This window comes from Triplophysa rosa, linkage group LG19, assembly GCF_024868665.1.
Source record: "Triplophysa rosa linkage group LG19, Trosa_1v2, whole genome shotgun sequence".
Taxonomy (NCBI): Eukaryota; Metazoa; Chordata; class Actinopteri; order Cypriniformes; family Nemacheilidae; genus Triplophysa; species Triplophysa rosa.
The window spans coordinates 3,109,409-3,132,349 of NC_079908.1; the positions used below are offsets into that span (position 1 = coordinate 3,109,409).

At 37.6% G+C, this 22,941-nt stretch overlaps 1 protein-coding gene across 5 annotated transcripts in view; it reads right to left on the minus strand.

The window, feature by feature from the left end:
- The window catches only part of LOC130570529 (gamma-aminobutyric acid receptor subunit alpha-1-like), a 47,600-nt gene extending 25,848 nt beyond the window's left edge, over nt 1-21,752 (minus strand). Inside the window, exons 1-8 of one of the 5 annotated variants that reach the window (XM_057360868.1) lie at nt 21,394-21,752; nt 19,266-19,367; nt 12,421-12,527; nt 10,334-10,401; nt 5,338-5,558; nt 3,357-3,439; nt 2,804-2,947; nt 1,741-1,893 (exon numbers count right to left, since the gene is read on the minus strand). In XM_057360868.1, the coding sequence (XP_057216851.1) occupies nt 1,741-1,893; nt 2,804-2,947; nt 3,357-3,439; nt 5,338-5,558; nt 10,334-10,401; nt 12,421-12,527; nt 19,266-19,345 (856 nt within the window). In that variant the 5' untranslated portion in view covers nt 19,346-19,367; nt 21,394-21,752. The other 4 variants (XM_057360870.1, XM_057360871.1, XM_057360867.1 and 1 more) reach the window with 4 other exon arrangements.
- Between the last annotated feature and the right edge of the window lie 1,189 nt (nt 21,753-22,941).

Sequence of the window (22,941 nt, forward strand, 5' to 3'; positions counted from 1 at the left end):
GACGAGAGAGGACTGGGCCCGGACATGTGTTAAGTTTTATTTATGTTTGTGTGGCTGCCGGCCTTTTATTTCCGTGTTATTGTTTGTTTATTTGATTAAAAGTTTGTTTAATGTTCGCCGGTTCCCGCCTCCTTCCTTCCCTACTTTGAACTTTGTTACAAAGGCCTTGCCCCCTTTTTCGGATGTTCCCAGGTGAAGGGATTAAATGTAGGGGTTTGTGATGTCATAAGCTCGTCGTAGTCCCTATGAGCCGTTCATTGTAGTTATAAAGCGATTTCTGTTAAACATAAAATAATATATCCCTTTGAAGTGAACTTTGAGATCTTTTTATTTTCAAACAACAACGTTACACACTAAAAGAAGTTTCAAAACTGAACATGGCAATAAGCCATTTGCGATAAAAGTGTATTTGCAGATACAAGTTCGAAGGAGCAAATAAGAGCAAATAAATTTCTACAAGGCTGCAGTCAAGAAAGAAATTAGACACTGACAGATGCCCCTTTAAATGTTTCTCTGAGATGCCAGCATTTCTAGAGTGGCCACTCAGGAGACCTAACATGAGATCTGCCTGACAAGCTGACAGAAGAAACTCGTTCTTTTCTGACACATCTTACATAATGCATCACACTCAGACACAAAAACACTCAGACGCTTAACCCTCTTGGCACATTTTAAGTTAGAGCACTATTGGGTCATTGTCATATTAAGCATTTGTGTTTCAGCAATTGTATGCATCTCTTAAAATTACAATTTATGCAGGCAACCTTTAAAGTAGTTTTGGGAGAAAATCTAAGAATTGATTTGAAGAGCCTGTCTTGTCAGAATTGTGACCTGTAAAAACCAGGCTAAAATCTCAAAATCTAATTATGAGATAACAAGCAATAGAATATGATTTTAAACATTAATTTCACTATGATAGCAATATTTGAAATGGCCTCAGCCATATATTTTCAAAGAATGTTGTTAATTTTATGTCATTTTATAGAAAACAGAAAATCACACAAAAAATGGGTTTTCACAGGCAGGTTCACAATTTAGGTTGATTTTTGAAGATAAATTAAATCCTTGGTATAAACCCGACTGGCTCCCAAGCTGTGAAATCTTACCCAAAACCTTTTTGCCTCCCTACCTAGACAGCATGTGGCATTGCACTGATAAAATATGTACTTCAGCTGTATGCCAAAGCAGTAGTTCACAACAAGTAGTTCACCATGTGTGTTCTCATTACAAGTGAAAATTTGTTTTGTTGTATTTTCTTTCACAATCTCAGAATGCTCCACAATGAGTTCAATAATAAATGTATAATAAGTAATTATATTTAAATAAGTATTGTACTTCAGTAAAGTGTATTCATAAAAGAATACAATAATTTCACAGTTTTACGAAATATCTCTATATTAGCCTAAGCTACCATGCTGATGTCAAACTCTTAAAATCAGTTGTCAAGTATTTGTCTGTACACTCTAAAAAAATCTGTAAAAATAGGGAACAATATACTATATCAATATGAAGGATTTTAGCATTAACGGAGAAAATCTGTAAAATAAAGGAAAATGTACTGGTAATTTTCTTTTTTTACAGTGTAGAGCATTTTATATTGGCCAATGGCCAAAAATGAGGTTCCGTTTCAGTTAAGATGCTGTCTTAGCTGACTATTAACAGACAGCTCATCAGGTTTTGTTAGTAAACTATGATGTGATGCTAACAGCACATTGATAGGAAAACTAAAAAGGCACTCACCAAACACAGTTCTGGCAGGGACAGATTCTCTGTTTAGCCAGAAAGATACCTGGGAGAGGATCACCGTCATGATACATGGCAAATACGTCTGGATGACAAAGTATCCGATCTTCCTTTTAAGGTGGAATTGTGTTTTCATGACAACGTACTCTCCTAGAAATGTGGAGAAAGAAATTTGAGTGGGGCAATTTTAAACGAAGCACCACATTTGTTAATGTGTGGTTTATTCATTTTGCACTGATCTTTTGTTATTTTGTTTTGTTTTGTTTAGATCTTCTAAATACATTTTGTATATGGAAGTATAATGTAAGCACATGCACTTGTGCTGCTATTGTGCACCTAAATGTCTTGTGTGTACTTGAATATAATGTGCGTTTTCTTTTGAGGGATGTGGCATTTAGAGCACTTGCTCATCAGCAATACACCCCAATATCATTTCATGGTAATATTAAAATGATATTCAGCAGGTGTTCTTGCAATATTTATGATTTCTAAAGTTTATAACACATTTTCTAATTCAATTTCTAATTTCATATGAATTTATTATCACAAAATATATTAACGGCATAAACAATTTAAAAATAATAATAATTGAACTCAAACTAAATTTTATAATGTCATATTTGATTTGCCCATAGCATTATCTAAGAATGTTTCATAGAACCAATTTTGTGCTTAAATTGAAGCAAGAAACTAATTGTTAAATGTAAATTTTGTAAAATAATAATAATAATTATGAATGTTTATGTATTTTATTGGAAGCACAAACTGTCAATCAAAATACTTTTATGATACTTTTACTTTTTTGTGACTGATTCATAATGACAAGCTATTCACCCTTTGACACCTAATGGCATCAAGTCACCTTAAATGCTGCCATAGTCCTATGAACAAGGTCAACCATTTTGGATCCGTGCTTGTTTTAAATGGCTAATAAAACAAGGAGCAGTATAGTAATTTTCATATCCGCCAGGGAATTTATAAAATCTGGGGCATGCTACTTTCGGTAAACTTGCTAAAATACAACCATTTAAAGTGTAATGTTAGCTTCAGAAAAACGCACCAGTACTGGACTGCACAACGCCCGAGTCAACGGTCTGTCCCATCAAATCGTACTGGTTGAGACGGGAGCCATCATCAGCCACCACCACGGACTGTGCTGCCCCTCGTGTCCACACGTACACCACTTCAGCCCTTGTGTAGGCATCTGGTGCCAACAAACAAAACACAAAAACAAGCGTCACGAGTGCTGAAGTTGTAAATTTGCTCTTCAGCTGTCAGCATGGGCTTCCTAGGATCATGTACTGCGGTACATCCTCAAGCACACAAAGAGATGCAGCAGACGCTAAAATATTTAGAGCCTCGTGGCTTCGAGTCACAGGGTTGTTTTTTATTCATGTGTTTTTTTGTCCTTGTTCTTCTTCCGGCGCAGACGCATCTGTTCTTTGTGAGAATTACACGATCTGACTAAATCCGTCCGGCTGGTCGTGTGGGCTCAGATGTGTGACGTGTTGTGTCAGAGGTAATCTTTGTGCTCTGTCAACCTAAAAGCTAGTGAGGAGAGTTTGGGTAGGATCTGAGATGCCATGGAAAATAGAAAAGGTTGCTTTACTTACAGCTGCCAAATTTGAGAGGGCAAGCATGGGCGTCCATCGGGAAGTCTTCTAAGTGCATGGGACATTCAGCTCTGACAGTGAGCCTAAAGGACAAAGAAGGAAATACCGTATTTAAACAAATTACTATTTTTACTAATTACTAATGGACCCAATTTAGATATTCTTTTTTGTAAACTACCATGCATTAGAGAGAGAATTGTGTGAACCACAAGAAATATTACTTAAAAAACCCATTTAGAGATCGTTCCAACTCTGGAGTAAGAGAATGCCTTTGACAGCTCTTGTGTTTAAATGGAAACTAGTGGAAAGTTTGGGCTTGTTTGGTCTAGTTGGCAATATATAGGCAACTTGCCACTTTAAATCAGAACGGATGTGCTGTCACAGATGTGTGTTCAATGTTTTACAATGGCTTTTAATGCAGCTCAGCCTTGAACTGTGACTCAGCAGATGAGAATTTAGAGTCCAAATGATGTGTTTAATGAAACTAGTTGTCCTGTCTGAAATAACAATGTTAAACAGCTTTTTAAATAATGCTGGATAGAGAAATTTTATTAATAATCTTTTGGTTTGAACGCAACAAGGTCCAAATAATTTATTCTAAATAAATACATGGATATATTATATGCCGTTCCTTTCAAAGAATTTAATTGTATTTTTCAAAATATAATCACATAGTTTCTTTAATATTTAAAAACTATATTGTGATATTTACTGTTACTGTGACATAAAATCAAATGGTCATGCCACCCACCTAGACAGAAATGTTTCAAATGACTACTTCCTACAGATACATACGCAAAGTCAAACAAACGCGCGCGCACACACACACACACACACACGCTCTCACGCACACACACACACTCTCACGCACACACACACACACGCACGCACACACACACACACACTTTTTGCATTTTTAGATTTGTAAAAAATATTGTTCTGTACAATTTATTAGCTTTTTTGCCCCTGGGGACCTCAATTTTGTACACGAGTACCCATTTGTTGGTGTGTATCACACACACACACACACGCACACACACACACACAGGCTTTGGTTGACTATCCCCGGACAGTCCATAGGCGTAATGTTTTTATACTGTACAAACTGTATATTCTATCCCCTACCCCTAACCCTATCCCTAAACCTAAAGATCATAGAACACTTTTTGCATTTTTAGATTTGTAAAAAATATTGTTCTGTACAATTTATTAGCTTTTTTGCCCCTGGGGACCTCAATTTTGTACACGAGTACCCATTTGTTGGTGTGTATTCAGGTTTAGGTCCCCACCGGGATATACAAACATGAACACACACACACACGTGTTGGTGTGTATTCAGGTTTAGGTCCCCACCGGGATATACAAACATGAACGCACACACACACACACTCTCACACACACACGCACACATACACACACTAAAGCTTGACAACATGATAAAACAGACATTACACAATTTTTCATTTTGTTGACACAAATATAAACTTTCTGCTTCGTCCTAATCTTCTAATAAGCTCATTAAAGGAATCCTTTATAGCTTTTGCTCTTCTGACCCGTATGTTAGACGCCTCAGATGTTTGTAATTTATGGCACTGCTGTTCAAATACAACATTACACTAGAAGTGTTAAACTGTACATTTGATCTTTACATCTACTCTTCTCTGGACATCTCCACTGAGAGGCAATGTGCAAAAATGACGGAATGCGAATTACGTACTTTCGAGGGGCCGCTCACAGGACGGCAACTGCCATTGATATTGAGAATGGGAACACTAATGGTTTGCTTTCTCCAAGAATTGGCTTAAACCAAACAGAATTTAGATTTGCCACAAAGCCACTTTTTTTAGACTTTGTGCAATCAGCCTACAAGTAGATGTACATTGGTTTCTACACATTACTGTAAACTGGATTATATCAAGTTTTATGACACTTACCCTTTTAAAGTAAAATAAATAGAACAGAAATGTCCAAATGCCTTCACCTCATGGTGTAGAGTAGAGTGCCCTCTTCTGTAATCCGTAAGAGTTTGTTGGGCATAGTCATATTATGGGCGACTGACTTCTTGCCATTGTGGAAAAACGTGTCGGGGGTCCATATTTTGCTGGCCATCAGATTGTTAAGACGAAGCACTGCCATGGGACCTTTGAACTTAAGCCTCTCGTCCTTCCAGCTCTGCCTGAAGAACACGTCTATGGTGTACTCCTGCAAGATAAACAACACTATCGGCAACCTTGTCAATAAAGTTAGGTTAGTTGTGGACCTCTATGCTTGCTTTTTTCTAATAATTTAACTATTTTTTCCAATTCACATTGTATGGATTTACACAAAATCGTCACTTCGTAAAACTTTAATGTTATAAAGTTATAAAAATCACTAATTATGATTCATTTTTTAATTTAGTTTTCAATGTTCAAAAGTTTAAAATGTTTTTTTAAATAAACTGCATTCTAACAGCTTTCTTTACAAATCATGAATTAGCTGCTAGTTTTCATTTCATCTTTAAATGTTATTTTATTTTATAGTTAAAGAAGTCTCTCTTTTCTGCCTGTCTTCAATCTGTTTACTTATATAAGATTATACACACATGGGATGATTAAGGTGCTATATAGCACCGCTAGCGCATAAAGAACCTGTTAAGTGCCTGTATGGCTCTTCAGTGGTTCTTTTACTTTTAACTTTTTTACTTTTTATCTCATTGTAGCGAGGAAGGCGGGACGAGAGCCGTGGGGCAGGAAGGTGGGGCCGGTGGCGTGAGTGATAATGAGTATCAGCTGTACATGCACCGGTCTCGCATGCCTCACGGGGGAGCTCGGGAGTGTAAGAGGGCGAGCGACGGGACTGCCGAGGAGAGAGGACCAGGCCCGGAAGTTGTTAAGTTTTGTTTACGTTCGTGTGGCCGGCAGGCGTCCGTGAGGGGCTGCCGGCCTGTTTTAATGCTGTTTATTGTTTATTTATTTTTGATTAAATATGTTTAAATGTTCGCCGGTTCCCGCCTCCTTCCTTCCCTTCTATTGAACTGTATTACACTCATACTGTGTGCCAATAAATTGTTTTGTTTTTGTTTACAATGGCGTTGCAGATCTGGAGAAGAATGTTGCACTTGCTCATTTACCATCCTTATTTTGAGAAAATATCAGGTTTCACTTCTTTCTACACAATGTAAGTTTTAAGTTAACTCATTTCAGTTTTTTTTATATTTTAATAAATGAGGAGAAACAAAGAAAATCTTTCCTCATCCTGTTGTTCTAAACTGTATGACTTTCATTCTTCTATGATAAGTAGATGTTCAGGGATATTAAGAAATTGATAACCACAGTCAACATTTACTTCAATTGTACGGTAAGAATGATACAATGAAAGTGAAAAATGACTGAGACATCATGGGGTCTTGTCACATCTCTCACGGAGGAGATCGGAAGCATAAAGGGACGAGCGACAGGAGTGTACGATGAGAGAGGACCGGGCTCGGTCATGTGTTAAGTTTGTATTTATGTTCTTTTTACTTCCGTGTTATTGTTTGTTTATTTTGATTAAAGTTGTTGAATGTTCCCGCCTCCTTCCCTCCCTACTTTGAACTGTATTACAATGATATTTTCAAAGGACAAAAAAATCCGTAAAAATGAACCCTAAAGATAGAGCTCTAAATGGTTCAATAATAGAACCTTTTCACAGTCTACAAAGAACCCAATGGTTCAATTAAGCACCATTTTTGTTGAAGCAATGAAGTACATGGTACCTCCATGGTACATCTTATGGTTCTAGCACCATTTGATTAAGGTGCTGTATAGTACCTTTAAAAATTGGTGCTATAGCACTAAAAGCGGTTCCCCTATGATTACAAGCCAAAGAACCACTTTTAGTGTTATGTAGCACCATTTTTTTCTTAGTGTACACAATGGCAAGGTCTTTTGCAATAGACAGACTAAATTAATAAAACATCACTTCTAAACACCTAATTATGCCTTCTTATGAATTTGTTTTGCTGTAGCAATGTTTAAAAAATCAATTTGAATGTATTCATTTCACGGGGTGTCATTTAGATTCTTAAATTTCGGTGAATGTAAACTTGAGGATCGTAAACGAAAATGAAAACACTAGCAGGGAATTCATAACCCATATTTTGCAAAAAAGGAAACCTACAAAACTGTTAAGAAAGAATGCAGTTTCATTTAAAAACTATGTACATTTTTTTCAATTGAGTTTATTGTTAGAAGTTTTTCTTCTTTCTCTTTATTTGTTTCGTTCCCATTACAGAGGCTGAGAAAAGCTACTACTTACATTACGCATGTGCAATTGTTTCTTTATATAACCTGTTTTTTTTGGTCAATAAAAACTGAGGATCCTAATTAAGACTTATAGCTGGAGAGTAGCTGTTGTATCCTTGCAGTAATTTGAGTTAAACCACAGTCGTGAGAGCTTGTTGAAGCATCGGCGGCCATAATTAGCAGCATGAATCATTCTAACAACTACTGATTGTCAAAGCTGCTAGCGCTTTTTCATTTTCACATGATCATCCATCATGACACAGAGGGGGGAGATGCAGCCACATGGGACTCGCATAACTAGCTGAATAAAACGTAAAGAGGGCAAAATAGAGCCAAACAGCAGCATTTCATTGGCTGTTTATTTAATAAAACAAGATTGGGTTATAACTGGAAATAGAATTATTCAATCGAATTCAATACAGACAGTTTATTGCAATTCATTCCATATATTAAGACAAATAAGTTATTGTGTGTTCCTGTAGCTCAACTGGTAAAGCATTGTGTTAGTAATTCATAGGTCCAGTTTGATCACATATTGATTAATAAAATAAATATGTATAGATTGCTAAAATACATAAAAGTGAAGTGTATCATTTCTGTGCTGCTACACTATAGCTTTCCCACCAGATAATCCACACTGGATGCGGCATGAAGCCATTGAAGCCATTTGTCACGCCCCTCGCGTCTGGTGTAAGATTGGCATACTCTCTGCACATTAACCAAAGACACCAAAATATATTTTAAAAAATGACACACTTCACCTTTAACACCTTTAATACTGTAACTGAATATTACATAATTTTATACCATGGGGTTGTTGAATGATTCAATATGATTGGTTGACAAACATTCTGGGTATGCATTAACTTTCAGTAAATGCACACCTATGAAGGTGTTGCAGGTCTGCTGACCACATTACAGTTCCATATCACTTCGCCAAGTTTAAATAACAGAAAGTTTATAGTGTAGCCTACAGGACATCACCTCATCCAGCACCCTGCTCTTGATCTGACGTTCAAACTTTACTGTTAATGGAAACGGGTGCACAATTTCGTTTCAATAACAATATAGAAATACAGTACATGTATTGAAATCGAATATATAAAATAACTAAATAGAAAAACAAAATGCATGAATAAACACTGATAGCCTACTGGTTCGTTTTCCTCTTCATGCTGCTTATAACTGATAACAAACATATCGTCGCTGTCGGGCGGAAACCTCCTATGTCCAAATTTGGTCAATTTCATATTTTTTCACAAATCGATGCTATTGGTCAGTCCCCATGTGGGTCTGTTATTTTTACAAATTATTAACCAATCTAAAGTGTTGAAAATAGCTTGAGAGCAAATCTCTTAACTCCATTGGACACTTCAACTGTCTGAGAAGTCTCGTAACTCCACCTCTTCTTCACGCCGCGGGAGCTTCTCGGCATTACGTCTCATGATTGAACATTTTTTAGACAATAACGAGTGAAAATAGTTAGGTTAGATACATTTGAGTAGGCCTGTTTTGTTAAAAACCGATAGCTGTAATGCTCCGGTGCAGAAGGAAGCCTGTGAGCCAGAAGGAAGTTTGCGAGCAGATTCAGCTAATTTCCGCCTATTAGACAGCCTAGTCAGCTCATCGTTTTTTGTATTACATCACTTATAGTTCTTAAACCTTTAAAATAGAGTTTAGGAAGATGTATGTAACCACAGTCGTTAGCTTTGGTTAACGATTGGAGCCTTTTCTCTTGTCAAGAGGCTCAACGCGACTGCCGACTTTATTTGCGTGCAGATTAATTTCCGCCTATATTAGACAGCCTGTTTAACGTTTTATTTTGGTATTGCATCACTCATAGCTCTAACGTTTAAAATAGAGTTTAGGAAGATGTATGTAACCACAATCATTAGCTTTCATTAGCTCTTAAAGTCTCGTCACTTGTCAAAAGGCTCAACGCGACTGCAGACTTTGATGAACACTGCTGGCAGCAGCAACGTCTGTGTCCGTACCATTCTTATCAATGACAGCGTAATCTCGTATCTCCCTGCTCCCAAATCATAAACCTTGTATCTCCGATTAAACATGGTTTTTGGGAAATGTTGTGTTAATGTTGGTACACAACAGTATATGATAGCAATATAAGGTATAATACCAACTTTAACGATACAATGTTTAATAACTCAAAAAATATGCAATCTTTTTAATTTCCTGAAAAATAATGGTTTTGGAGATGCGAGGATTCCGCCCGACAGCGACGATATTTTGATGATTACTGCAAACAAGCAGGCATCTCGCTCTCTCACTCACTCACACCACGTAGCAGTGGCTCAAGCCTCCGAGTCCGTTCGCTCTAACGGATGCTTGAAAGGAGGTGCACAAGAAAGTAGTCCTACATCAACATCATTTTAAAGACATGACAAACGTTGAAATGAAACATTTGAACAATGTCCTGTGGTTTGGTATAAGCGGAATAATTGACTCGGGTCAGTTCAATTATTCGAAAGTTAATGCACACCCCGAGGTAGTAATGCGGCCACGACGCGAAGCCCGTCATCAATTATTCCTTACTTATTGTGATCTCACATTTATATAAAACTGTCACATTTAAAAATTCATGTTTGGATCAATCAGAAAAAATTGTTAACCATGAAAATGACTTGTCTGAACAACTGTCAAAAAGGAGACAGAAAGCAAGTGACATTTACAAAAGTTTAATAGAAGTTTTACCATGTCATGGTCTGACACCGGTCCAATGCTTGTCACGAAAATGTCAGTCTTCACTTCGGTTACACGCTCTGTCGAAGCAGGAAATTAAAAGTTTGAGTGTCAATTAGTGATAGTCATTTACTTTTATAATTCTTTGTCCCAAGAAGTATCATTAAGGTTCACTTGTACAACCCCATCACACTAAAATGGCACAGACTCTATCTCATCCTGCCATCACAACATTTCATGATTACACCAAGTTACCTCAAGTAGAAATAATAATTCCAGATTTTAGTCAGTGAACCTCTTTTTTTTGTCTTTGACATATAAAAGGGTGTCTGGTGTGTTAAAATGCTGTTTTTGTTAATACGTGGTGTTCATTTCTTTGATTTTCTGTGAGGTATTATGGAAACTTTGTTGTCTCTATTCATTTCTTATACTTTTTGTTCTCCCCAGTGTTATCACATAATATGTGAGATCCTGCCAAGACCGGATCAATAATCTGGGCTAACCAACCCAAAAACGAAAATGTTCTCATAATTTACTTACACCCAATTTACTCACACCCAAGTATATTACTTCCTTTTTTTAGCTGAAAATAAATATACGCACACCTTCTTTTCTTTTGTAAAAATATCCCTCAATATACAGTATATCAATATGTACATTATATGTATTGGGACGCCCCCTTCTAATGAACAGGTTTCTTTCTGTGAGCTCATATCTTAATGTTACAGCATATAGAGAATTCTAGACAATTGTGAATTTATAATTTAATAGCAATAGTTTGGGCAGGGCCTTTTTCTATTCCAACATGACAATGCCCATGTGCACAAAGCAAGATTTAAAAGAAATTATTGATTCATACTAGTGTGCAAGAACTTGACTGGTCTCTGTAAAGCCCAGACCTGAACCCAGCTGAACACCTTTGGTATGACTTGCAGGCTTTTAGACAAACAATCATCAATGACTTTGTCATTTCAGAACAGAAAAAGGCCCTTCCAAAACTGTTACAACAAACATGGAAACATATTTCTTTAATATGGTATTGTATGGTAAAGTATTAATATTTGTTTTGATTGGAATTACTGGAAATTAAAGGAATTTAATCGTAAACATGTTTTCGAAGCAGGCATCCAAATACCTTTGTCCATATATTGTATTTAGGCTAAATAAAGTGATAGATATTAAAGTGTTCAACTGAAAAAAGGATATCAAATATGTATCTGGGATAGCATGAGAGTGGCTAAATTATGAAAAACTAATATTTTTGGGTAAGATATTCTTTTAAATTGTATAATATAATTACAGTGTTTTGAACAAATTGTTCTATGCAGAAAAACTGTCTGTGCAGCACGGAATGTTGACTGATGTTGACTAAAGTTGTTAGTCAACATCGTTTGCTGTTTTTGACATGTTGTCACATTGTAGGCACTAAGGTTATGTGTGTAAGGTCAAACACACACAAGGAAAATTACACATATTACATCGTATGTGCATAGAGTTTTTTGCCAGCTCAATGAATCATGCAGTTCTCTTCAAAACTAATTCATGTCAGAAGTTAAATGATCTGCATTGACAAAAACAATGTTCTCATGATGTGCTTTTCCCGACAGGCCTTGATTATAACAAACCTCCATACAACTGCCATCATGCTATTTCCTGCACTGCATTCTTTTTTTTATTAATTAAAAATTATTTTTGCCAGACAATATAAAAAATCTTTTGAAAACCTTTACCTCCTAAAGTAAATCAGAATAATTTGCTTTATTGCTGTAACCTCAGGACATTATGGATGCTGAGTCTTAAATTGAAAACGTGCGTAACAAAATCACAATGAATTCCAACGTGTTTATGACATTTTACTGAAAAACTGTCTAAGTAGGGGAAACTGGCTAAACATGTCCCTTCTCATTTGCTTCAAAGCTGTAAAATGTCACCCACTTTCAAAGAAAGATTGTCATTTTTGGTTACTGATTTGTTTTCCTAATATGAAGAAATCAATTGAGGGTGCAAAACATTAATTTAAAGATGTAAGTTTGATGTAAATCTAATGCAAGGCTGAGCAAATGCTTGAAGCAAATCATTAGAGAAACTTGTGTTCCTACCTCCAAGGCCGGGCCTCAGACGGTTGTCATAGCCATCGAGGAGGCTGTCCAGAATCCTGGTGAAAACTGTGGTGTTGTCTTTCTGCTCATCTGTATTCTGACTGGAGCTGACAATTCAAAACATCAGAGGCTTTACTCACAGCGTGACAAATGCAGTGATCAACAGCGATGAGCAGAACAACACCCTAATGTGTGGCTCAGAAACGCTCTACCTATGCAATGTTGGCCTGAAGATAACCCCAAGAAATGTCTTGTTTTTAACGACAAAGGGATTATACACAAGGTCAATCTGTTAATAATTAGCTAAACCACTCCTTTAGACGTAAATAACCATTAAGATAGTTACACCTTTGGCAAAATAAAAAAGCTATATTAACATTTTGGCTCAAAAATATTTCACACTAAAGAATACCAACAAAACATGACATCATAAAGTGCAAAATGATGTTATATAAGCAACAGCTCAGAAAGAGGGAAGCCAATTTCTTGTCCTTTAAAAACAATAAGCGCCATTCATACATAATAGTTTGTTTTGTGGTAATCGTCGCATTCTTTTTGCCGCAGCAGGTACTGAACTACAAGAGTGATTGTGGACTGAATAAATGTTGTTTGGTGTTTGCTGCTTGCTGCTTGGAATGAAAACAGATTTCAATGATGAAGATGAGGTTATTGTGATTAGTAAGTGGATGGGGGTGTTTTTAAATAATGAAAGATGGAGAGCATGCGAAAGACAAATGAGAGAGACATCAATTGGCACACAATAGTTATTTGAGTTATTTGTGCATTTGGTGCCTCATATCTATCATGTTATTGTATCTAACTCCACAATCTTTGATATATTTATATTCCCCGGTACCAGGAGTGTCAATGGCCGTGTCTCAATCAGCTCCCTTGTTCAGTAGTCAGGGCACTGAGCAGGGAGTCAGCCATTTTAAGGACTGTCTCATTTGCAAAATCATTCCAGTGGACTGAAACGTTCGTTCCCTAAAAATTCCCACAATGCACCGCAAAAACCAGGGAGCATCGATGCTCCCTATGTTCCCTCAACGGAAACCATGTGATTAATGCATGATTAATTAATTTATTAATGCCATCTGTGAAGTATCACACCGCGCTTAAGCAGTCATGTCACAGGAAAATAACTGAACGGTGTCCTAATGTGAAGTGAGCCAGTGTACACGATATACTGATTCACAACCTCGGGAACAAGGGAGCTGATTGAGACACAGGGAATGTGTTCATTTCAATCAGTTCATTCAATCTAGGGATGCTCATTTCTGTAAATTTCCCTAACCGAGAACCGACACTCGTAATCCGAACATTAACCGTTAACCGATAAGATTCTAATAATAAATTGGAATTTAAAAAATACATGCTGCATCTCATTTCGAAGGCTGCGTCCTCTGGAGACATCCGGAGGACACAGACTTCGAAAAGAGAACATACCTACAGTTGACGAGGGTCTGTGACACGTTAAATATACAAACATTTTTTTCACAGTTTTATTTTAACATGCAAACAGCAGCATAACGAATACATGCATCAACAACAGCACCTGCATTCACATATTATCACATTTTCACGAACCTGCAGCGTTTTGGACAATGTAGAAAAACTAAAATAATATAAATCCAAAGCATAAAATAAACAGGCAAGAAAAAAATTGAATTAATTAACAAAATATGACAAAACGAAAACACAGAAGAACCGGCAAGGTTTATTTCCGTCAGAAAGTTTTTTCATCAAATAAAAATAGCAGGCCTACCTCAATCCAAAGCTTGGAGTTTTTATTTAATAAAGTAACATGTTTACGTGTTGTGGTGACAGTCTGGAGCTTGTTGACAATTAGACCCGAGGCAGAAAACACCCTTTCAGATGGCACAGATGTCCCGTGAATGTAGAGATAACGCCACGGGAAGCGTGTCACATTTGCTTTCCAACAGCCAGTCTTAGCTAAACAAATATAAATCCGATCTGCTATACCACCCAAAATACAAACATTATTTTTTACTTACTCATATTTCACATTCGTATTTTTACGTCACGTCTAAAAAGAAGGCATGGAAACCACTGGTCGTGCCGATTTCTTCTCCTTTCCAAAGCGCACTGGCAACCAATGCTAAGCATCCATGAGATAAGTTTATGTAAAGGATAAATTGATGGCTAGCACCGAAATTCCCTTGCAGTAGCTCCGCTATTAGCTTTGTTGAGCCGTAGACACGCCGGGAAGACAGAGAATGTTACAGCGCATTGTGAGCGCGATTGTCCCGTGTCTACATTTAAAACAAAGAACTTGAGCAAGGCTGCCAGTGGCACTCCGTTTGGAGGAGTAAAGCCCTGACAAATGTGGCCTCAACAATCAGAGGAATTACACGTGTCCTGTTTCGTCAAGTGATTTGCGTGATCGGATTTTAATCTGTCTCTAAAACGTTTCGGAGGGCATTAACACCTAGTTGCGCACGTCTGCACGCTCCGTGAGTTAATGCTCAGTATGTTTTTCTTTCACCATACATAAAACTAAAAACATGTACGATTTAATAGTCATTTAAAAACGTATTACTAAATTATTTTATTATTAAATAAATATTATTAATATTATTAAACTTAAAATAAACATACCTTTTAAATCGTTTAACTGATAGTATTAACCGGTCAAAATGTTAACGATCGGTTAAACGGTCAATATGAGCATCCCTAATTCAATCAGTTCATTTTTTAGCAAAAAAAAATCATTAGGGTCTAGAAGTCTGGGACATTGCAAATCTAGGATTTAAAGGAAAGATAGGCGATTTCGGAAACGGCTAACAATACAGCCAGCTAGCACTGAGCAAAATATCCCACCTTCCCTTCACGTAGGGCTATAGTCAAGTCCACCATTGTCGAGTCCAAGACAAGTCCAAGACCAGGACTAGTCGAGACCGAGTCAAGTCCGAGTCCAAAGAGGTTCGAGTCCAAGTCAAGTCCAAGTCCAGAGAGGTTCGAGTCCAAGTCAAGACCGAGTCCAATTGAGACAGTCAAGACAGAGACAGAAAAAAATCATGACTACAAGACCACATACTTAACTATTGATAATTTATGTGATGCAAGAGACAGCATATCTTCTATTCTAAGATAATCATTTTTATTATTGTTTGTAATGATCAAAAAGCAGATAAAATAAGGTCATTTTATTTTTACTATATAGGTATAGCACTAAAGTCACAAAGCCAAAGTGTAACTGTTTATTACTTTTTTAAGGAACTTTTTTATCAGCCCTCCTAACAGCAAGGTTGTGCAGCAATGAACACTTTTGTGCGTGTGTGCGTGCGTGCGTGTGCGCGCCTGCCCGTGCACGTGCGTGTTCGATAGAGGAGCCGCTAGAAAGAGCAGAGGCTCCACGGCTCGTTTATAAGCACGTTTATAAGCACGTCGGTGCCCATCCTTAAATAACATGTTCATCACAATTACAATAAAAATACGATCATTCTTATCTTTAAGCCCTACTTTCCAAACTTTCTAAAATACTCAAATGCAATGCTAACTCTGAAACATGGCATTAACTTACCTCTCTTTGTGATGCCTTTGCAGGTGTCTTACGAAATTGGATGTTGTCCCACATGTTTCGGGGAAAGTTTTGTTGCAAAAACTTTCCTTTTAAGCGCACTGTCGATTCATTTATTATGGTTTGTAAAACCAATCTGTATTATGCCGCTGCTCGCTGACATCGTGCCTGATGAATGATTGATGCTGGTTCGCGCCGCGGACGAATCATTCATTCGAACCGGTTCTTTCTTTTTAGTGAACCGTACGAACCAGTTCAGCTGAATCGTTCCCGTTTAGCGTCTCCCGTAAACACTTAATATTATCCACAAATTAATTCAGTTATTCACTTTCTGGCGTGCATGACAGTCCCGCGGACTTGAACCAATATACCGGAGTTATTTAATTACAACAACAGCACACACTGAACTGAACTGCTGTGTGAAAAGAGAACTTATGAGCACGCGCAGCTCTCGTTCTAGAGTCGAGAGTCGGCAACAGTTTTCGGATCATTAGTGATGGGAAGTTCGGATCATTTTACTGACTGGGATCTTTGAGTCTCGTTCAGCAAAACAAATCTTTTTTCGAGTCATATCGTTCATTTCGTTCATTTTAGCAAAATATAATTAAAATGTTACATGTTACTTTCCTAACACATCTACTACTTTAGTAGTATTTACATTACAAACAATACAAAACTATAATGCTATAAGAAACAGAAAAGATTAATTCATTGTTTACCTGGGTCTTTAGTCTATGATTAGCTCACCACACCTCTTATCTGACAAGTCCTCGGGTTTGACTCGTTCGTTCATCACGTGACAGCGTCGTAAGCTAAACCAATGCAGTCAGAGCCGGAAAGAGAATTGATTAGTTCACCTCTCGAGTCTTCGGGTTTGACTCCTTCGTTCATCACGTGACAGCGTCGTAAGCTAAACCAATGCAGTCAGAGCCGGAAAGAGAATTGATTAGTTCACCTCTCGAGTCTTCGGGTTTGACTCCTTCGTTCATCACGTGACAGCGTCGTAAGCTAAACCAATGCAGTCAGAGCCGGAAAGAGAATTGATTAGTTCACCTCTCGAGTCTTCGGGTTTGACTCCTTCGTTCATCACGTGACAGCGTCGTAAGCTAAACCAATGCAGTCAGAGCCAGAAAGAGAATTGATTAGTTCACCTCTCGAGTCTTCGGGTTTGAATCGTTCATTCTTCTTGAATTCCAGTACAGGACCCATAGAATGTTGCGCAATGCGTATGCGCGACTGAACGAATCACTCCCTAAGACTACTCGTTCTTCCCGAGTCACATTAAAGATTCGTTCAAAATGAACGAATCGTTCAAGAATGACCCATCACTACGGATCATTAGTTTTCGGATCACAAGAATATTGCTCTATCAATGTTTTGTTTTGAAGGAGAAAATAAAACATATATCGCTGGACTCGGACGAGACCGACTAGAACATTTGCGAGACCAATGATCAAGTCCGAGACGAGTCCGAGTTCAAATACCAAAGAGTCCAAGACAAGTCCGAGACCATAAAAAAACGTCTCGAGACCGGACTCGAGTACTACAGCACTACCTTCACGGTACACTCCAAATGCAACGATTGTACGAAAATGTTGGGGTATTGTGCTAGCAAATGGTTTGATCCCAGGGAACACACATCCTGATAAAATACATGTACAGACTGAATACACTGTAAGTTATTCTTCGTGCATTCCTGTGGCTCAGTGGTTAGAGCATGGCGCTAGTAATGACAAGGTCATGCGTTCGATCCCAGGAGATTGCACATAGTCAGAAACAAAAATGTATAGTACAATGCAATGTAAGTCGCTTTGGATAAAAGCGTCTGCCAAATTCATAAATGTAAATGTAACTATTGCCTACCCTGATCCCACCTGGAAATAAACTACATTTTTTAAAATATGTATTACTATTTCTAGGTTAACAATCAAATAAGCCAATTAAAAACTGCCTTAAAACCTTCTCAAAACATGCTTCCAAGATGGATGAGCAGGTGTTGCATACTTGTGAAGTCCATGCCAATTTGACTTGGTAAACTGCAAAAGCAAAAGTGGGTCATAGCAAATTCTAAGATAATATAATTTATTTATCTAAAAATTGCATTCCATTACAAAAATGCAAAATCAAGTGTGGTAGTGGTCTCAAACTTCCGGACCCAGATAACTACAAACTGTCAACAAATACCACTATACGAAAAATAAAATGAGGAGAATACTTCCACCCTTCCCCCATCTGCACCAATAGACATACGCGCACATGCATACACACCCCACGAGCGACACAGAAAAGGGGTCATGAGGAAAATGTAGTCTCATATATTACGCATGCATGCCAGTACAACACTCACAGCACGCCGGTAATGTCAGGCTGACCTAAAATTACATCTTCACTAATAAACAGGAGAATGCCGACCCAGCTCAGAGGCATTTATTTAGGAAAAAATAAAATCGCAGCAGCCACAGAATATACTTTGGTAGGTTTGTGGGTGAATAAGAATGAAAGCACACTGATAGATGCACACTATACTGCAAAATCCTTCTGCTTATAAATAGCACACAGATCCCCATTAAACATTGTACACCAACCCCATCTACAGGTCATCTGAACAGCAATATTGTACAATGCTGTCCAGCATCATGGTGCCGTGGGGTTTCCGCTGTCACGCAGCACAGCGTACAAACCAGACCATATATGCCTGTGGCATTTTCTAGCCTTGTTATAAAACATACAGTATATGAGAATGGCAATATTATTCTGATTCTCAGCTGTCCAAATTTACAGCTGTAGCTGTTGTAATCACAATTCATGTAATCAAACAATTTTCTTACTGAAACACCCCTCTACACTATTCAGTATAAATAGTGTCGATATGTTAATAGTGAACATACTACTTAGTGTGCCTAAGACTCAATAATGACCATTCAACACAGTCAATGTTACATATCACATTTCAAATAATAAATTGTAAATGAAAAACCGAGCAAGATATGTTGTTTTTGAAGACACATACTTTTCAGCAGTTACAAATTGACATGTAAATTGCTTATATTTTCTTACAAGACTAGCTTTTATCTACAATATTAAGAGAACCATTATTTGTGTGTTTGTTCAGGTCATAAAACGAATCTAGTGATCCTCATCGCTTACAGGTGATACACATACATTGACACTTAAGGTCATCACCTTATACATACACACGAATATCATCTAGAGCCTAGTAGTGCTGTTCATAAAGAGTAGAGTATATGACAATCATTCTGATATCTAATGAAAATATTTACCATCTACATGTGCATAAACATACCTTTTTCCAGCCAGTACATTAGTCACCAGTAAACAGGCCCAAATCCACAGCCAAGCCACTCCTCTTCCACCCCACATCATGCCCCCAATTGATGAATCCTCACTAAAAAGGAGAAAACACAAAGACTATCAAATATCTACATGATGTCTAGAGTTCATGTGTTCATTTAATATTTTAAAAGAATAGACAGGATTACTTCACAGTTGAGACTTTTAAAGCTAAAAGTTCTCCCACAGGAACTAACTAGAAAAAAGGTGGAGTCTAGGTCGAAAGAAATAACCCAAAATTTGTATACATGTTGATAAACTGATATGGTTGTGATTAGAGGGGACATATAAACAACAATATTTAATCTGACAGTTTACAATCAATATCTTTCTAGAAGATATATGTAACTTTAGAAATGCATTAGGATACCACTGTTAGTTGCTAGCTGATTTGTTGATTCACAACAATATAGCCTAATCTGAGAAACAGCCCACTACCCATTTAATCATCTATATATGAAGCACAACCTTACTTTAACATGTATATATTACGATACATACAAATGACCACATTTCACCTAAGTATCCTCTTTTAGAAACTATTCAATGTGCGTATAGACTAAAAGAGCAAGTGAATACTGTGCTCTCTAAAGCTCATAATACAGTTTGCGCGTGTATTAACACTATAGCAATACGAATGACCATCAATAACACCATAAAATAAAAATAACTGTTATACATGATAATAACATCATGACAGTCACCAGTATAAGAAAAAAACAACACAAGACTCCGCAATCACAATGTACACTTACCTCTGCTAGGATACTCTATCTTGCGCTAATATAAGGCTGTGCAACAGCGTGTTATAAAACAACAACAATATACGCAAAGTCTGCGTTGTCTCCGTCGAGTATATGGCACTAACACATTAAAGCAAATCATTACGCACGCAATCTGCGATCTAATCCTTTGTTAAACGTCGTCAAAATGATTCACAGCTCCGAGTGAAAACGTGATCGCCCACCGAGGCACTCTCGATAATGCCCAAATTCAGAATGGGCAAAATTCCCTTACTTTACATGTACTATGGTGCCGTTTCTAAGAGCTGTACACGTTGAGATACGCAAATGCGTATAAATGTATTTTAAAATTAGTGTATGACTATCGCACGCATCGGGTTTGTTCCTAAACATTTGCAGTAATTCAATTGGCGTAATTAGGTATGCAAATCGTGCATTGTCATCTCCAAGTTCAGCCTCCATCAAAACATCACAGCAATCATGAATGCCACGATCATTATGCATTTAACGCATCCTCATCAGTGTAACAAAAAAAGAACAAAAGTTCTTAATAATCCATTTTAGATTTCCGGGTGTACCTGTGGTTCGCCCCCCAGCCCCCATTTTTACAAAATCCAAAATACAAGCATCAAATAATCTATAGATCTATATATTTATGTGCACTTACAGCGAAAAGTCCTTATCATCAAACTTTTGCAAATGGTTTTTCTGTTCGGGTGCGAGAAGATGCTCTGAGATGTGAACTGTGCTGACTTTGATTTGGAGGCTGCTGCTGGTGATGATGATGCTGAGCGCGCGCAACTCTCGCGCACTCTTCATCGAAACTCTCTTTCCAGTTTACAGCAAATTGGTCATCTACCAACCTCTAATCCACAAGAAACGCCGATACTGCGGCTGAATCGGGATTTACTTTAGGCGAACGATCGTGCTGTTCCCCTTGAATGTGAAATTAGATCACTTCAGTCCACGGCGATTTGTATTATAGAATGGAAGGTGGCACCAATCTCTCATCGAAAGACCAATCCGCCCCATTTTTCATATGCAGCACAATTTAACTTGCACTGCTGTCGACTTAATCTGTTTTCACTCACTGGGAAATCAAATCATCTTACATTTAGCCCCGGATCTCGTCCCTTTCGCGCGCTCTTCTATTGCGTCGGTCTGCATTTGATGCTTCACAGTGCAATCCGCATCGTACTCATCACAGTAAATGTGCTATTAATTATGGCAGCAACATTGTTGAGTGTCACCGCGTAAAAAGCATATCATCGATGCATGCAACAATGTGCGTAATTCATGCGCATGCATATAATAAATTGGCATGCATTCATTTCTTACCAAAAAATCCCGACGACACGAGTCCTTCCCAAAAATCACCTTGAAGCAGTCTTTACAAAGCCCCTCTCCTCACTGAGTCACCGCCTGGAATATTGCACAGCTATTTTTTGCAGTCAAATGCTTGAGAAAGAGCCGCAGTCCTTACAGCGCATCTGCAGAGGAGCTTTAACGATTCCGTGTGTTTTTTTCTGATCATTTGCGTAGCGAAGACACAAACTCAAAGCTGAAGGGTGTTTTAGCGTGACATTAACGAGGAAAATAGCGCAGCTCTATGAAATCACTGCCGTTATTAGAGGCCATGACCATCGATTTCTGCCTGTCGGGAGTTAGAGAGCTGCTGGACAGATCTGACACATTAGGATGGGTTTGATATACAATCAGCAGCGTATTCGTGTGCATTCACCCATGTGGGCTTTCGTGCACGCGTGACATTGAACAATAAATGACGAGAACAGTAATGAGTTACTGTGTCTCTCGCGATCACATCAGTGTAGTTTAACTATAACCTGATGCAATGCGAGCAACAGCTGCAACACCAAGTTTCCCTCTGTGCGTGTGATTCTACATTGTCGTGTATTATGTGTTCGCCCTGTTCCCTGCAAGTGGATGGTGACAAGAACCTGGGGAAATATGTCAGATCGCATCATTGCACGTTTTACGTGACCGTGCAGACATGTGCATCACGAAAGTTTATATTTGCCTAGACATGGTCTGTCTAAGCTTTCTTAATACAGAACACTTTGTACCCTTTATTTTATCGGTAACTCATAAAGGATTTATATTTATAGAATGACATTTATTTAAATGCATGATTTTTATGACATTTTCCGTGTCATTTCAGCACCACGGACAGGCACGAGACTACAGACATCTTTAAAAGCGCAGGAGCTGTCCTAGCAAACACGTTCGCTCAGGGGTTATGTGGAATATGATAAGTCACAAGCAAAGTATTTTTTACTTTGGTTTATTTTTTTGAATGCATGGAGGCATTTCCCTAGTGAATATTATCTAACTATATGCATGTTAAGATACCAATGCAATAGAAGCAACCAAATGCTTTACAATAGAGCGTAAGAGAAAATCCTACACTTAAAAAAGGTGCTTCAAAAGGTTCTTCGATGCCATAGAAGAACCTTTGACATCTGAAGAACCTTTCTGTTTCACAAACTGTTCTTTGTGGTGAAAAAAAAGGTTCAGATTATAAAAAGAAAGAGATGGTTCTTTGAAGAACCCTTGGCTGAATGGTTCTTCTATGGCATCGCTGAGTGTACTCGTGTTAATATAATAAAACTAGACTTTGTATTAGGATGACAGCAGTCATTTGCAAGTCTCATGTTTCTGACCCTTATTTGTGTGTTTAATTTTTTATCATTAACACTTTAAGGTTCCACTTGTTAAAATGAATTAAAATTAAACAATACGTATACAGCATACATTTATCTTACTATGTATAAAGTACAACATTTATGCCTTGTCATTTGTATTTAAATTCAACTGAAGTAATTTGTCAATATCAAATATAGTTAATATGCAATGAGATTATATATT